This window comes from Coptis chinensis, chromosome 9, assembly GCF_015680905.1.
Source record: "Coptis chinensis isolate HL-2020 chromosome 9, ASM1568090v1, whole genome shotgun sequence".
Classification (NCBI taxonomy): Eukaryota; Viridiplantae; Streptophyta; class Magnoliopsida; order Ranunculales; family Ranunculaceae; genus Coptis; species Coptis chinensis.
In genome coordinates this window covers 79,152,855-79,170,332 of record NC_141464.1, presented here as the reverse complement: position 1 = coordinate 79,170,332, position 17,478 = coordinate 79,152,855, and the positions used below count along the sequence as shown (strand labels likewise).

At 36.1% G+C, this 17,478-nt stretch overlaps 2 protein-coding genes across 2 annotated transcripts; one reads left to right on the top strand and one right to left on the bottom strand.

Annotated features, from left to right (window-relative positions):
• Positions 1–1,650: 1,650 nt before the first annotated feature.
• Positions 1,651–3,935, top strand: LOC147478417 (4-hydroxyphenylpyruvate dioxygenase-like). Its single transcript, XM_086584590.1, has 2 exons — positions 1,651–3,535; positions 3,617–3,935. The coding sequence occupies exons 1-2, from the start codon at positions 2,424–2,426 to the stop codon at positions 3,795–3,797; spliced, it is 1,293 nt and encodes a 430-aa protein (XP_086440716.1). The 5' UTR covers positions 1,651–2,423; the 3' UTR covers positions 3,798–3,935.
• On the bottom strand, positions 2,376–16,916 carry LOC147478416 (alpha,alpha-trehalose-phosphate synthase [UDP-forming] 1-like). Its single transcript, XM_086584589.1, is given in 19 exon segments — positions 2,376–5,115; positions 5,721–5,819; positions 5,948–6,078; positions 6,175–6,262; positions 6,371–6,499; positions 6,582–6,761; positions 8,243–8,360; positions 8,860–9,047; positions 10,776–10,876; positions 11,669–11,717; positions 12,510–12,598; positions 13,323–13,473; positions 14,165–14,266; positions 14,447–14,561; positions 15,098–15,477; positions 15,565–15,665; positions 15,758–15,822; positions 15,824–16,089; positions 16,690–16,916. Coding segments are annotated over 18 exon segments (2,550 nt in total). The 5' UTR covers positions 15,907–16,089; positions 16,690–16,916; the 3' UTR covers positions 2,376–4,734.
• Between the last annotated feature and the right edge of the window lie 562 nt (positions 16,917–17,478).

Sequence of the window (17,478 nt, the reverse complement as noted above, 5' to 3'; positions counted from 1 at the left end):
TGTCAGTTCAATTCTATGTTATTCAAGTTTACTCCAAGAATTTATAATATGTTTGCTCATACTTTGGCCAAGTGGGCACCTCTGGGTGTTCATCCAAAGTAAAAGACTTCTATACATCATGATGAAGGATCAAGGGGAAGTATGTAAAAACTCAAATATATTTTACCTTGTAATCTTGTTATTAAGTAATAAATGAATGATTTAGGTGCCTGTGAGAATCTCACACCCCAAACCACCATTGTGCCACCACCACCACCACTATCTTACTATTAAGATAATTTTTTAAAATCAATATTCTAATTTTCAAAATTGATTTGAAACCGAAAATCAAATTACACACTTGTTTTAAATTAATATATTCAAGTTAAATGTGATGTAAAACAGGATTATATTTGTCAAATAACCATCTATAGGATGTTGTGTATTTGTTTTTTCTAATTTTATAAGTGCTTATAAGAGGAACTTAAAATGAAAAACAACCCACTTTATAAGACTATCTTATAAGACCTTCTTATAACTTAACCCAAAAAAACAAATAGCCTCTTAATATTGTAACTTATTTAAGATTCTAATAAAAATAGGGGTCTGCCTAACCCATCAACGTTTCTTTTATAAAAAAAAAAAAAAAACCTGACTTGCCATTTTTACTTTATTTTATTTTTATTTGATCTCTCTCTCTTGGCATTTATATTGTGGGCTTGTGGCTGTATTGATTGAACCAGCTAGCTAGACTTAGAAGTTTGAAAGTTTTTTAGCTGCTTCCTCAAACTTTCATTCCCTATCTTTCTGAAAAAATGTATGGAGTTGGGTTGCACACTAGCACAAGCTTCTCTAATGTCTCTAGAAATTATTGTTGCTTCTTCCTAGTCTAACTTTGCCTCACTGGTAATACACAGGTCTCGTTATTGCTTCCGGCACATATATAGTTCGTGTTATGATGTTATCATCCTAGATCCAACCATGTTCAATTTTTTGGTGGTAAGGTGCGGGAGCTAGTTTAGTTGAGTGAATACAAGTTCTTGCAAGAAAATGAGTTACACAACACAGCTACTCAAAGGTGTTATGTATCTCAATTCATCGGCATCATTATACTGCAGGTAGAGTACCGTACGTGTTTTTGAGACATACACTAGGAAAGCAGGAAGTGTTTCAACTTTCAACATTGAAAAGCGTTCTTTGGGTTTATATACAAAATTCACCTACAATGAAGGGAGTAAATTGTTTCTTTTAAGCACTTGGCTTCATAAGTAAATCTATGTTTTGATACTCAAGTAACAATGTGATAATTACCCATCTACAATGCCCACAAAAGAAGTTCTCATTGTTCAGTTACCGCAAACCGAATGTTCTTGAGACCACTAAACCGTATGACTACTAAACCGAAAGAAAGAGGATAACAATTTACACGTAGTAGATAATGATCGCTGTTTCACTATTAGTATGCATGATCATCTGAAGGAATGGATTATACTATACTGCTGATTCAGCACTTGATAAAGACACTAACATGAATATTGTAACATATCCATAACTTAGATGGATACAAATAATGAACAGCTCACTGCTCACATCATTACCTGTATATTGAATTGGCGCATTAGGAAATCAATTTGATAAAGCCTATATTTTGAATGACATGACTCGTAGAACAAACAACACTGGTTGCTCATGATCTGGCGAAATGGGCAGTACAGCATGGGCCTCTGCCCTCTGGCCTTTAGCTTGAATCAAGCTACCTTTATTACGCCTCATCCCATCAATCTCTTTATCCTGAATCAGCTTTGGTAGATGATGAGGGATGAGGGATACTATCAATATTTTGACAAGCATAACGCAGCTCAAAGTACTCTATAGTCCTACAACGTGCTTGTCGGAAGCAATGAATGATAATTGCTGGTTCTAGCAATTGATCAAAAAATGTTTGATTAAAATGCTAAATGGGTCCGCACGATTAAGCACTAATCTTAGACACTCAAAACAAACATGGCCACTTCCCAAACGCCCACTCACTCTCGATTGTAAATCACAACAACCATTCAGACTTGTTGTCGACAGTCAACACCATCATTAGATAGGAAACAAGAGATACCACCATATCATTTTCCTGTGATTAGGGAAAACTACAAATGCAAAGTATCCTTTTTTTTTTCGATGATAAGCAAAGGATCCTTTTCAAGCTCCCACTTCACTCCATAACATTTCCACACCACGTGTACACCGTATTATCTCTACTTGCCTTACGTTTCGGAAGTCAAAACTTCGTGTATATCGTTCAATCTCATAGATAAGAACCACACAACACCATGTCGTGTCCCATACCTCCATTTCGTTAAGTTACAAATAACTGAAATCACAAAAGAGATAGTTACCAAAAAAAAAAAAAAAAGGAAATCACAAAAGAGATAGATTGAAAGAAAAAAAAAATGGTTACCAGCACAGCCTCCAATTTCAAGCTAGTCGGGCACACAAATTTTGTACACAATAATCCAAAATCAGACAAATTCCATGTCAAAAAATTCCACCACATTGAGTTTTGGTCTACTGATGCTACAAACACTGCTCAGAGATTCTCATGGGGTCTCGGTATGCCTATGGTCGCAAAATCAGACCTCTCAACTGGTAACATGGTTCATGCCTCATACCTCCTTCGGTCAGGTGAGCTCAATTTTCTATTCACTGCACCTTATTCACCTTCAATAGCTGGGAATACGTTAACTCATACTGCTTCAATTCCAACTTATTCGCACGACCTCGCGCGATTGTTCGTTAGTACGCATGGGCTCGCGGTACGCGCTATTGCGATTGAAGTCCAGGACGCGGAGTTGGCGTATAATATAAGTGTCGCTAATGGCGCGAAACCATCGTCCTCTCCGGTTAAACTCGATGAAGGCGTAGTTCTTTCGGAGATTCGGCTATACGGAGACGTTGTTCTTCGTTATCTCAGCTTCAAAAACACAAACCAGAGTTGTCCATTTTTACCTGGGTTTGAAGAAGTGGGTGAAGTTTCGTCATCTCGAGGACTAGATTTTGGTATTAGAAGGTTAGACCATGCAGTAGGAAATGTACCAAATTTGGCAGAAGCAATATCATATTTGAAAGAGTTTACTGGGTTTCATGAGTTTGCTGAGTTCACAGCAGAAGATGTAGGAACAACTGAAAGCGGGTTGAACTCCATAGTTTTAGCTAGTAATGATGAAATGGTATTGTTACCAATGAATGAGCCTGTTTATGGAACAAAGAGAAAGAGCCAGATACAAACTTATTTGGAACATAATGAAGGTGCTGGTGTTCAGCATTTGGCTTTGGTAAGTGAAGATATATTTACTACTTTGAGAGAAATGAGGAGAAGAAGTAGCGTTGGTGGTTTTGAGTTCATGCCTTCACCACCACCAACTTATTATAAGAATCTGAAGAATAGAGCTGGTGATGTTTTGAGTGATGAGAAAATTAAAGAGTGTGAGGAATTGGGCATTTTGGTGGATAGAGATGCACAGGGTACTTTGCTTCAGATTTTCACCAAGCCAATTGGGGATAGGTAAGTTTATATTCTGTTTACTTCTTTACTGGATGTGGATGTGGTAACTTATTGTTTGTTTTGTTTGTGTAATTGGAACAGGCCAACTATATTTATTGAGATAATTCAGAGGCTTGGATGCATGTTAAAGGATGAAGAAGGGAAAACATATCAGAAGGCAGGATGTGGAGGATTTGGGAAGGGTAACTTCTCTGAGCTCTTCAAATCTATTGAAGAATATGAGAAGACTTTGGAGGCTAAAGCTAATGTTGTTGCTGCATAGTTGTCAAATTCGTTATATCAAAGAATAAGCTTATTGGTATGATGTTCAGGGTTGGTGATTGCTGTGAACTTTATATTGGATCATGGTCATAATTTCATGGACATACATCAACTTTAATGAAAAACTGTTTTGTTAAAAGCAAGTTTTTCCAGGCACATGTTGTTAATTGAGTTGATACATATGCAAGTACATTTCACATAGAAAATTAACTCGATTCTCTACTCACAAATTAGATTACCAGTATTCATTGAAATCTCCGCATCTGATTTTTCAATCCATTCGTTTTGTCATTCCAATTTCCAACCATGAAGACTAAAAGTGACTACTGGTTTGGTGATAAAAAAAAACACTTGATGACACAAGTTTGATCCATCAAATCTATGAACGCATGCCGTATTCTCGTGCTGGTCTGTCGCTCTGTTGGGCCATAATAACACGAATAATTGCTTTTATCTTCAAATCAAGTATGTTAATCACTCAATACTAATTAAGTATGATAACCACTAATACTAATGAGAAACATATAAACTAGTACAACAAACAAAGAGCTCACATACTTACTCTCGGTTTTTATGTCCTTTTGAACAGTCTCTCCATATCTGTGTTACCTGGAAAAACAGCTCGTATTTTTTCACAGATCTGAAAACATTCACCGCTCACAACAGTCTAAAGTTCTCATCACAAGGACAGATACTGTGAGAGCACAAGGATAAAGCACTTAACAGTAAATCTTGGCAACAGCTCATTCCCTTATATTGAAAATGTTCATTTTATCTTTGATATCATGTGGAATGGTGGGTTCTACGTTGTACATACTACCAGGCTGCTTATTCAACTCAGGAAAGACTACGATAAAAGACCAACAAAAACTTCATATCTACTCACAAAAGAGGATTATATCCAGTCGCCAAATCAGAATCTTTACCTAAACAGCAAACTAAGAGGATTCTGCTGCCACCCTTGTACTCACAGCTGCTAATTCCTTTATAAGTTCCACGACCTTATCTGAAGATTCGAGTTTATACCGTGCTTTTGAGCATTCACGCTTGACAGCACAAGAGAAGTAATTTTCTGTCTTAAGATTGAGTATTAAACGCTTTTCATCTGCAGAGGTACTTAAGTGTGGGGTTCCGGCCAATGATTCACTAACCACAGGAACCTCAGAAGCTAGTGTGATGCCACTTAGACTTCGTGTCAGCTTTGGTGAATGTGAGATCTTAGGAATATGACTCTGTCCTTGATCAGAAACCTGAGGCCCTTCAGAACCTGCCAGTTCAGTAGGAGGCTTTGGCTCGAAGAATCTGTAGATATCTTCATCCTGAAGCACGTAGATGGTAAGAGAATGAAGTGAACGTAGATGTTTTCTATTTCTGGTGATCCAGTTTACATGTTAAGTACTAACATGTAGTTGATTAAAAAAAATGCTGTTTCCACACCAAGAATAATACAGAACAATTGGAAATAATTCATGCCGAAGCTTCTTCAGATGTATGTCCTTAGGCTATGCTTGTTTCCATGTCAATGTGAGCTATAATAAGGATGGTTTTGAAGTAGAATAGGGATGTTTCAACAGTTTTGAAATTGAAGGAAAGTTTTCGTTAAACTTGCATCCTTTTTGTTAGTTTTTTAGTGGTGAAAAATCCTACTTAGTCTGCTTTAATTCAAAACTGTTCTATTCTAGCTCGCAAACAAGCACAACAAAAGAGAGCTAATATTCAGGCTGTTCAAACTTTAATCTATATTGCTGTGTTACAAGGACATGCCATATTTTAAAAGTTATCCATATCGGATGTGTATCCATGTGTCCGTGTTGGACACGACAAATACACATATTGTCTGTGATATACCTCATTTTTAAAATTTTGCCGTGTCAGACACCGTATCCGTGTCAATGGAACTTAGCTAAATTGGAATTGAGTGTACCTTCCCTAGAAAATGGCCAATGCACAGGACATAATCAATCGGTATCTCCATACGCTTCTTATGACTTATCTCTTCTATGATACAATCAATTGCTGCACCCTGTATGAAAGAGCATCAAAGCATTAGCTGGAGAAACTTCCATCCCATTTTCCAGTGCACTGCACAACATGCAATGGCAAAAACACATACAATATCACGCAATTGAGAGGTGATGGAAGTTCACACACCTTTGTGACATTAACCAGTCGAACTTCAACTGACTCGCCACCTGGGACAACATCAACACCTGTACTAGATAATGTTTGTCCCCATAGCTCCTGCAACAAATTCCTTGCCTGAACCCTTCCGAACCCATCGTCTACAATCATAAGATATGCCACCAAAAAAAGATCAGACAAGAGGGGAGAGGGAGGGGGAAGGCTTGAAGTATAGACAGTAAATGTGAAAAGATTACCTAAATGCTTGTAAATCCATACAAGTGAATTTTGACGAATTTTATAACGAGCTTCAGGTGTTCTTTCTGAGAAATAATCAAATACAAGCTGCGAAATGGTAGCAAAGCATCAAAACTTCAGCAGTCTTAGAAGCAAACTAAAGTATTCACGTATGCAAAAACATGTTAGTTAAATAAACCAATAATGTATAGTCACCTTTACTTTGTCATTCCAAGTCGTAACTGGGTGTTCGGGCATTGTCATCACCCAATCTAGTTCAGGAGTTGTACGAGCAAGAAACATCCCATTTTCTGCTGCTAACCACATATTGTATTCTCGAAAGTTCTGTATGAGCAAATAATTTGAGTTTAAATATAAAGGAACAGAAGGACAGAAAAAATATTAGTTTAGGAGCTTAGTGGTATACATTTTCAAGGACATCCCTATCACTTCCACTAACGATTAGAACTGTAGTATTTGGATCCTCGCAAAGAATTCTTAAGGATTCCATTAGTTCAGGGTGTAGCTTAAGTTCCTTCTCTTTGTCTTGATCAGGACCTCCTGTTCCAGGCATGCCCACTGGGTCAGTCAATGTCCCATTAAATCCCTGTCATTCAAAAAAAGAGAGCTGTTAGACAAGGAAATCACTCAAATAACAGTCTTATACTCTTATGTAGAAAGTAGGCAATTTATATTTACTTTCGGTACTTCAGAAGCACCATAATATATCTCTTAGAGAATGTCTTCTGTCCCTCAGAACTTAAAGATTAATTATAAGAAGATAAAAAATAGCATCAGATGCAGATTGTTAAATGGAGGATGTTTGAAGTAAACAACACAATGAAATTTCAGTTGGACCGGAGGATGCTCATTCTTACAGGATTTGATATTCTAAGAGTATTAATACATGCTTACAAGGGAAATAAGGAAATTGACAAATAATACCATGTGAGAAACATGGTAAAGGTCATAGAATGTACACACCAGAAATGGCAATACAGGTGGTTTTAGACCTTGTTGTTGTTGTTGTTGTTGTTGTTGTTGTTGCTGTTGCTGTTGCTGTAGTTGTTTTTCTATTTGGGTTAAGAAAGCCCCCAAGAGCAGGGGGGGGGGTGGGGTGGGGGTTTGGCAGGTCATGGTTTTACACATCTTTTCTTTCTCTTCTTAACTGAAAATATGATTAAAAAAAACTCTTTTTCCCTGAAGCTTTGGAGAGAAACTAAAAGGAAAACTAGCAGGATCCCAGAGAAACAGAAGATCATAAGATCCTTATCCTTTACATGGCTCCAAATTTGTCTCAACCTGATTGAAAACTAAATTTACAAATTTCTAGGTTTCTTGCATTTAAGTTAGTACTTAGTAGAGAAAAAGGATTTGAATTTTATTATTTTTCCAATAAAAAATAAGAATTTTTCATGGCTATATTCTGAATTCAAAAAATTGAGAGAAGCCATTTAAATCCTGTTATTGCTGATTAAATGAAGGACATAGAGGACCAGGTAAAGTGTGCACTTGAAAGAAAGAATAATAATATGAGCCTCATGGTGAAGTCTATCTTTTTTTCCCCCCACTTTATATCCGGGCAGTTCCTCTAAAATTAATTCTAAACAAGCATCTACAGGGAAAATTATGTGTCGGTAACACTTCTTGATCTATTTTACCCCAAGAAGAACTATAACAATCACAAGGGTACGTTTTGAATCTTTCTCGGTGATTTCTAAGAGATTATTTGGTCTTTCTCGTTTCTACAGATATATGTTAAAAAACTCAGATCCCATTGAAACAAGTTTGTAACCTTGCAGCGTCTGTGTCTTTGTTTCATTGGTCATTTTGAAAACCCCTTTTCCATACCACGTGGCATGTACGAGGTATTCAATATAAACTCTAAAGTCAAAGCTAAATAGTAGAGAGACTGGTGACAGCCCCCAATGAAGATAGTAATTTAATCGTTAATTGCCTGTTATTCATTAGTTAACATGAAATGTCTGAGGTAATATTAAACAATATGCAACCTTTCTTAACAAATTGACGAATTACAACTTGATGTACTATCAATCATCTGGTATAAATATGTAATAAAATGCATACCAGTATGAGTAATCTATTCTTGGCCTTATTATATCCTTCAACTGCTTCTTTGGATGGGAGTTCAGATGGAATTAGTTTCTTGCTTAAATGAGCTTTAACAGCGGTGTCATTCATTTTGCTACAAATAGGAAAGAAAAAGAGAAAGAAGAAAAGTTATGAATAACAGCAGACTAAAATATAAGTTTAAAACAAATAAATGAATTATGACAAATATGAAGCTCCCATTATGACTTCCTTTTTAAGTTCATTCCATATAATGCTTACGTCTTTCTAACAGAGTGTGCTATTCCCAAATCTAAATCAATTATATCTCAGTGTAACTTCATAGAAAAGAAACGCTGTAATTTCACATTAAGTATGTGGATCTAGTCTCCAATGAGGAATTGAGGATCCTAACTCAAACCACATTCGGTAGTTAGATCTACCATGAATCTTACTGCAAATGTCTTAATCATCCCATTGATACGAAAATCTCTTCTGTAGGTGATATATCATACCATACCCTTAAATGTATGAGTTTTGCATGGAGTGGTCTGGATATAGTCTACAGAATTCACTTTAGAAACAGAACATTCAATGGAATGAATGGAAACACTCTAACAGCGTGTGATTCATACCTTATAAACACTTCTGCCCAATGTTGAGATGTATGTGTCTTCACATGGTTGAAGTTCCGTTGATGTTGAGTTTCTCTTGTCTCATTACTCATATCCAAAGCCTTCTTAATTGAAGATGCAACTTCTGTGATGTTCCAAGGGTTGACAAGAATGGCTCCTGCACCTAGTGATTGTGCAGCGCCTGCAAACTAGTGAACACTTGGTGCATTACACATGCAGACCCCAGCAACATGCTTGTATAAAATAGTTTTTAGAGGCCAAATGTTCAGAGTAAAATGATATACAACTTCGGTAGGTGTAATTTAAGTAGTAAGAAACAAATGAAACACCCCAGATACCAGATGGGATAGTGATGTCAGCAATTAACAATATAACTGTCTCTATCATAAGATAATAAATTAAGAGCCAGAGAAGTAATGTGTCTCAGAATGATAGTGAAGTGAGCCTCTAAATGGTGTAATTTAAGTAGTAAGAAACAAATGAAACACCCCAGATACCAGATGGGATAGTGATGCCAGCAATTAACAATATAACTGTCTCTATCATAAGATAATAAATTAAGAGCCAAAGTAATGTGTCTCAGAACGATAGTGAAGTGAGCCTCTAAATGATGTTCGAAACATACAATATTCTTAATGGATGGAGACCACACTAGAGAAGTCGCAATAAAATTGCACAATTGACCTTCCATAAATATCCAGTGAATGAAGAACTATAAAAAAATGAAGCACTCTTCTGCAATTCAAATTCCACAACTATATGCCTCATTTTGGTATGGAGGGGGCGAATTTCCCTATTGATAACACTCCAATCATTCAAGGTAGTTTGCACGTCATTTTACACGATATAGTAAGGTTTCTGCATTTCCTCTCAAGACATTGTAGTGATACGTTTAACTCAAATATGTTGAAATCTGGAAGCATGTGTATTACTTGTTTGAATGTTACCTTCTCATTTGTGTTTGACTGTTTGTACTAGAGAAGGTCATGGTGCGCCTATTATTCAGGGCTTATTATTCAAGAATTATTGGGAAATTTTTAAATTCGCAAATTATTTCGTATGATTAAGAAGTGCGGCCTCATTAACCGTTTTCCGGATTAAATGGTAAATTTGCAAATAATTTGCCGAAGCAATCTATGCTTAAAGTAGATAGAGGAATTCAGCCTGTGCCCTAGAAAGGTGCGTCTCAGATATCTGTGCTGGCCAAACTAATAGTTAAGTGCACTGACATTCTATAACAAAACTGGACACCAACCAGTGCATGTAGCCATGTACTAGCTATATTTGTACTCTCACAGATTCTACACAAGTGAAAGGTCCTTCAATAATAAATCCATCTCAGACTCAGTCAACTGAACCAAGTGCTTGGCAGAAGAACAATATGGGTTTACTAAAATGTTTGTCTTGATTGAAGTTGTTTGAGAGATTGAGTTATACATTCAAAGATTGGTAATTACTCCACTGTACTACTATTTGCACTTTATTTATTATAATTAAATTTTAGGGAGCTTTATATGCTAACAGACACTTGTTCTAAAAGATCAGCAATTAGAAGGGTAACATTAAACACATTCCTAACAACATCCTGAGGCGAGGACATGGCTAAGACCTCCCCTCTTGGATCTATTGGTAATTGGAGACTCAAACCTGAGACCTAATTTGCCCAACCACTTTCTAACATGCTCAAAAGAAACTTCCTTTAAAGCTGGAGAAGTTAGAGGGAGGCGTAATAATGATTATCACAAGGAACACAGGTTTAACAAGGGCCTCGTACATGCTTAACAACAGTCTCGGGTACGCCAAAGAACAGTATCCTCATCAGCTATGGTAGTGCATTTGTTGTAGGCAAGATAGATTAGACTCAGAGGTAAACCTGGAAAACAATGGGAAATAAGAAACAAGATAAAAGGGTTTACCTCACTAAGAATGAGGACTCCTTTCTTTAATTCTTGGCAGGCAACAAACTCATAGCTAACAAGATTCATCCCATCCCTCAATGAAGTCACAAGAGCTACATCTGCAAAAGAACCAAATAATCAATGAGAGTATTACACTAATTTGTACACTACAATTGATAAGTTCCTCTAGGTTTCCTCTATCCCTGCCTCCCCTTATCTCTTTAGTGTCCAATTATAATTTACATTTTAGCTACAAAAGTATGTGTACATTATGTTATAATCAAGTTTTTCTGATACCAAAAGCGTTATACAGAAAACTAGTCGCAATGGGCATATGGTTAGAATTGAAATAAGACATTTTAAGGAAGGTGAGTTGCTAAGTAGCAAACCATTTTTGACATGAATTGAAAATCTCAATTGTCCAAGCTGTTGAGCAGGAAGGGATTGACTACAGTGTAGGGATTGACTGCATTATGTAAAAAAACTGGTTGACCTTTCTGTCTTTTTCTTAAAATGGGTTCAGCAGTCCGAATCATATTAGGGTCTCAAAGTCACTTTCCAATCCTTCCAATTTCTTGTTTGAACATGTTTCTGATAGTAACTTTACTTGACCTGCTTGTAGAACTCTTTTGATCTACGTATTTTCTACTTACTGTCATACATCTAGAAGTTACCAATTTCCTTACTGAAATTTAAAAACCATAAAAATAGGTCATATGCACAAACATGAAAGGAGAGCTAAAACATATTTGAATTACATTGAGATTCTCTAGTCACATATTTATGCAGATAATTATTACTTTCAAGTGGGCAAACTAAAATCTTCCTGGTTTCACGTACAATGTAGAAGTGTCTTAACTATTATTGGGCGAATCAAAATGAATTATCTTACGCTGTGGAAGGTAACATACCTGTGATTGCATATAATGCACATAATTCTGCAAAATCGAGACTTCTGTCCTGTAAATAAAAAAAGAAACGTGCTTCAGAAAAAGATCTTATCATACCAAGCAAGAGCTTACCACAAAAGAGTATATGAATTGGAATGGCTTTTTAGCATAGCATGAAAAGATAAACCATGGAACTTAGCTAATACTATGTCGAACTTACCACAAAAGAGTATATGAATTGGAATAGCTTTTTGAGCATAGCATGAAAAGATAAACCATGGAACTTAGCTAATACTATGTCAAACTTGATGTTTCGAAGTGCATAAAGGTAGAAAAAGAGGTCCATAATTCCCTCATGAAAAATCAACAACATATTTATACATTATCCTATTCGCAACTGGTTTCAGGAGAAAGTTTGTGATACAATAGGACGCATTTATCATTAACTGCTATTCTGCAAAGTCGCACATACTTCCTTAAGCACCCCCATGACGTGTAAGTTTTTCGGAAAAAATCTCAGTGCTACATGAAAACAATCTTCACTAAAGAACCCTAGGCCTTGAAGGGACCTAGCCAACGTAGGGCTAAACTATGTGCACGACCTTCAGTCTTTTAGGCTTGGCAGTTTTCCACCTTTAGGACCGTCACTCTTGGGCTCCACTATACCGGTTATACTTTCCTTACTTAAAGTGCCAAACGTGAAATTGGGACTATGCGTTAAAACTAATAATACAAATTACAAACAATTAAAATACAATAAGCATGTTTTGTAAGTTAACAACAGAAGCTATCAGAATTAGGCATAACAATGTATGTCAAAGAAACTGCAGTCGTATCGTTACAAATAGGGAACTGAATGTACCAGGTGATGTATCGGAAATTTAGTCAAAGTACCAAATCTTCCATTGATGCGTCCAACTATTTCGTGAACTTGGCTTGCAAGTTTTTTATCTGTGGAGCAAGGAAGAGATACCATGGCATCGTTGTATAAGTAATTAAGTTACAGAGAAGACATTTATATCTTCAGTGGAATAGAATACTAAGTAATAGCAAAACAAGATGAAATACCCCCATCGTCAGGCAGTCAAACGTGAAACCTGTGTATCTGAATAATGTTTAATTAATACCTATGCTAGACAGATAAAGAAAAGAGAACCTTTAAATTTTTTCTCCCATCTGTTTCCTCCACTAACTTCAAATTTACTATCACAAAATTTGATAGCAACATCCAAAACTCATTCTCCAATAAACTACCATGATTATTCCTCAATTTGCAGAACAACTAATCAGCACCAATAAACATCTTCAACAGTCATGGGACATTCAAGAACTATTGAAACTGAAGAACAATAAAATTAATGTGATGGCTTAAATCCTACTTGGAGGTTTGCTGACCATGGGTGTGAAAATTTTCTTACTGTTAAGCTTTAATGTAAATTAAAACTTTACTAACAAAGACACCTAGTTTTCACACTACATGACATATCACATCGTTCAGTAAAAAAATTTGTTTACGCAATTACAAATAAATCATACACATACATAGGAAGTATTACTTCTGGGGTCACCAAATCCCAAAAGGACAGGCTATATCATGTAAATGATGTTTATTTCATTTGAGAATAAAACTACTTAAATTTAAAGAAAATCAACCAGATCAGGTGAAGAAGCATACACTCGGGCACTTCTGTTCTTGTTGGCACAGCAATTTGCATCAGAACCACTTTGTCACACAATTTGGCATTGTCCTCAAGGAATTTTTCAAAAGCCAATAACTTTTGGGGTATCCCTTTAATCATATCAAGGCGATCAACACCTAACAGTACCTGCCCATTAGAGAAAAACTGCATTTAGTAATTAAAGGAAACACTTAATTAGAAGACGTAATTATCTAAATGTGGCAGCCCATAGACGAGGAATAAATTTTTGTAGAAAACATGCACAATAAGAGAAGTCACTTAAATAGTCTATGACAAGGTGTGCGTGTGAGACTATATCGATGCATATCATGCATCTAACAATGCATTTTTATGTACATTACAGGGACAAGAATAAAGAAATACGGAGATATTCCTCATAACTTATGAAAGGACTAACTGAAAATAAAAAAGAGATTGTTATCTTGAACGTACTGTACCACATTTTGTTGTATCAATATAGCCAGATTAAATTAATTTTGATCTGTGCACTTTACCAAAAAAAAAATTTGGATTTTTCTGTGTTTCCCCCTTATTATGTAGGTTACTTTGTCTCAGCCTGAGATTTTAGAACAAGGTGGTTTGCAACACTTTGTGTAGAAAAACCTATCAACCGAAAGATAAATAGGTTTCTTTTTAACAAAGATGAAAAGCAAAATACATTTACAATGAGCAAACTGACAGAAAATTTGATGATGTTTCTTACGAGTTTGATAATCTTATCAAATGTGCAAAACAGAAACTTGACTGAGTAATAAATTATTATTAGCAGACATATATTTTCTATTTATACTACCATACATTGAGAGTGAAATCCCACCTTTCTGCCAGAAAGTTCACTTATCAGACAATCGATGCGCTTTTGGACCTCTGGAAGTGCAATACGTTTAATGAATCGATCAGGATCTATCCCAACAGGAAACTGAAGAACAAAAGCAAAACAACCAGGGAAAATAAGAGCTGGGAATAAATAAGTAGATATTCCATATACCATTTGAAATTCTTGAAACATGTTAGTTCCTTTATAAGTAGAACGGCTATTAAAAAGAAATTTGATCATAAGAATCATAAACAATCGAGGAAAGATGTATACTGAACTTACTGCTGCCACCCGAGTCAGTTTCCCACAATCGTCTACTCCTTCAGGTGTGCCTTCAAGCCCAAGAATACGATTACAAGCACTTACAAAGTGTCTTGCATAATCATATGTCTGGAAGCTGGAATAATATTTATGAGTTAGAATCATTGATGCCCTACAAGCTTGAGTATAAGGAAACTAGATAGAGTAACACATTCATCCACAGAACTCACGTTATGAAGAATAGATCTAAATGGAAGCATGAGATGCAGTGAAAATTAGAGCAAGGAACTCTACGTTAAGGGCCTTCTGCCAATATAACTATATATTAGAAAACCAAGCATTGCATAGTTTAATATACTGAACTTTTCAATAGCTATTTAAGGATACAAATTTGGATATGGGGACAAATTATCTCTATAAAGTTTATAGATATTTTACATATTATATCTATATATGAACACATAAAATGAGATGCAATCTGCTATATATGCACATATCTATGCCAAGTGGACACTTCTCACTTGGAACAAAAAGTTTATCCATGCAAAGGCATTTCTAATCAAAATTAGAGCATTGTTGTTGAATATACCAAACAGAGTACATTAAATTAAACAGTACAAACAAGGTTTAACAAACTTTGAAGTTCGTGTGAAAAAAAAAATCATGACTTACCCAACCAAATCAGCGTGGAGAACAGCATAAAGCAGATCTGTTCGATGCGGAAGTATCATATAGACTTCTGAAGAAGGAAACGAAGTGTGAAGAAACCAACCAACTTTCATTTCACTGTTGTGCTTCTTCAGGTATTCAGGAAGAAACATGAGATGGTAATCATGGCACCAAACAATGTCCCCTGCTTTATAGTTTTCAATTACCACTTCAGCAAAAAATTTATTTGCAGTCTCATATGCCTCAAATTGGGACTGGATTGTGTCAAGACGATCTTCTTGTGGAATCCCAAGGTAATGGAAAAGAGGCCACAAGATACTGTTGCAGTATCCATCATAGTATTTATCCTTGATCTCTTCCTCAATGAAAACTGGGACACATTTCTGCATATGCACAGAAACCAGAACAAGTCTCAACAGCTAATCAAGAGGCGATGAGAGTTACTAATGTATTAATAAAGCAATATAAACCTTTGAGGCGAAGGCGCTTGTAAGTGCATTCAGGTCATCAACATTTTTAGGTTTACTTAAACCAGCCCAACCGATATACACTACCTCAAAATCCTTTATACCTGCAAAAAATATAAAGTTTTAATCATTTACCATGGACCAATTTCACACAAAGATAGAATCAAAAATAAATTCTCATCAGGCCACTCAGTACCTAGAAGGGCACTTGCTAAACCTCCGGGACTATCTTTCAGAGACCAAGTACCGTTATCCTCTTTTTTCAGAGGCTGGTAATCTGTTAGACACCACTAATATTCGCTGACGTGACAATAACCCCATTATGTCCTTCACTCGTTGGATCATTTTTTCTTCCTTTTCTCCTCCTCAGGACGGCTCGGATCTTTACACACTGGTTTCTTTAAAGACTCATCGCCCCTCAATGCCTCTTTTGAACCCGTCGTTGAAGAAAGTGATGTGAAGATATCCGATTTTGTTTGTTGGATGGAAGGATTTTCATTGTTCTTGTTCACAGTCATATTTACCAATCTGGAAGAAATAAACCAGAATTGCTCAAAACTCATTTCGTGAACTCCTAATCTTACTTACAATACCAAAATCAATAAAGAATCGCCAAATAAGATATCTACAGAATGAACTCTAAATTCCACAACAGAAATAAAGATAGAATTCAACTAATCATTACTCCCAGCGAGCAAGAAACTGAAAACTTGCGTTGAGAAAGTATCAGAAACATCCAAACTGCATCAGAAAATTAGCATTCCAAGCCATTCAAATGAAATCTCACAAACAGAACGACAAATTCATGATTTCACTACCTAAATAACAATTGCAACATGATGTACATTTCAAAGCACAAAACGACCAAGATTCTAACAAATTACATTCACAAACGTCAAGCTGAACTCAAGCAGATTTCAAGAAACACTACTCAAGTGCAATTTCACATCTATAACGAGAAATTTCATGATTTCAGTATCATAATAACAATCGCAACATCAAGAACAGTTCATAACTAGAAAACCAATCAAAATCATGAAAAAAGAGCTAAACACTACCAGATACTTCACATTTCAAGATAAATTCAAGAAATTGTAAAAGAAAGTTTAAAGAATCGAGTGGCATTACCACAATGTAGAACGAGAACTGAAACTTATTTGGTGTTTTTGGCGCCTTTTCTTTTTTTTTTTCTCTTTTTGGTGTGGAGTGATGTTGTAAGAAAAAAAACACAGAAAAATGGATTGGTCTCATTATTTATAGAGACGGAGGAGAGAGAAAAAAAAAAGTTTGTTATAGGAGAGAGAAAGAGGAAGCAAAAAAGGAGTGTTCGTTGTTGTTTTAGAAGAGACAAAAAAAAAACGGTTAAGCGGCTGTAGAGTGAAGAGCAGTGAAGCGATTAGTTAACTAACGCTGATCATGTACTCCGGGTCACATTATAATGAACTGTGGTTTTAAGTGGATAAGTGATCGAGTGGACCATTGGTGATGCTCCAACCGAATGTATTGCTATGATTGGTTAAGTTGGATTGACTAGTATTTAGGAGATACACTATCCTAGCATTACCTTTTTCATTTTCAGTAGAGAGTGAGAGAGACATTTTGATAAAAACGCCAAAATAACACCAAAGCAACACCAAATCGTCTAAAATTTGGTATTTGCTTTGGTGTTGTATCAAATTTCTCTCACAGTTTTGAAAAAATCGCGAGGTGTTTTGAACACCGCATGAGCTTGGGTTAGAGTGTGGGCTTCAATGACGAGCCACACAGGAAACACGGGGTAAAAGATGATAGCACACGAAATTGCACGGAGGAAAACGGGTAAAGATGATAGCACACGGTGTGTGAAAACCGCGTGGGCTTGAAAACCGCGTGGTAGGCGCCTATGGCCTATGGGTTTTGAAAAGCAACAATGGACTA

What these genes read in the sequence shown, in the direction of transcription:
- LOC147478417 (XM_086584590.1), top strand. Translation starts at nt 2,424, where the DNA reads ATGGTTACCAGCACAGCCTCCAATTTCAAGCTAGTCGGGCACACAAAT. An exon ending in ACCAAGCCAATTGGGGATAG is followed by an intron (nt 3,536 to 3,616) that starts GTAAGTTTATAT and finishes TAATTGGAACAG; the next exon opens with GCCAACTATATTTATTGAGA.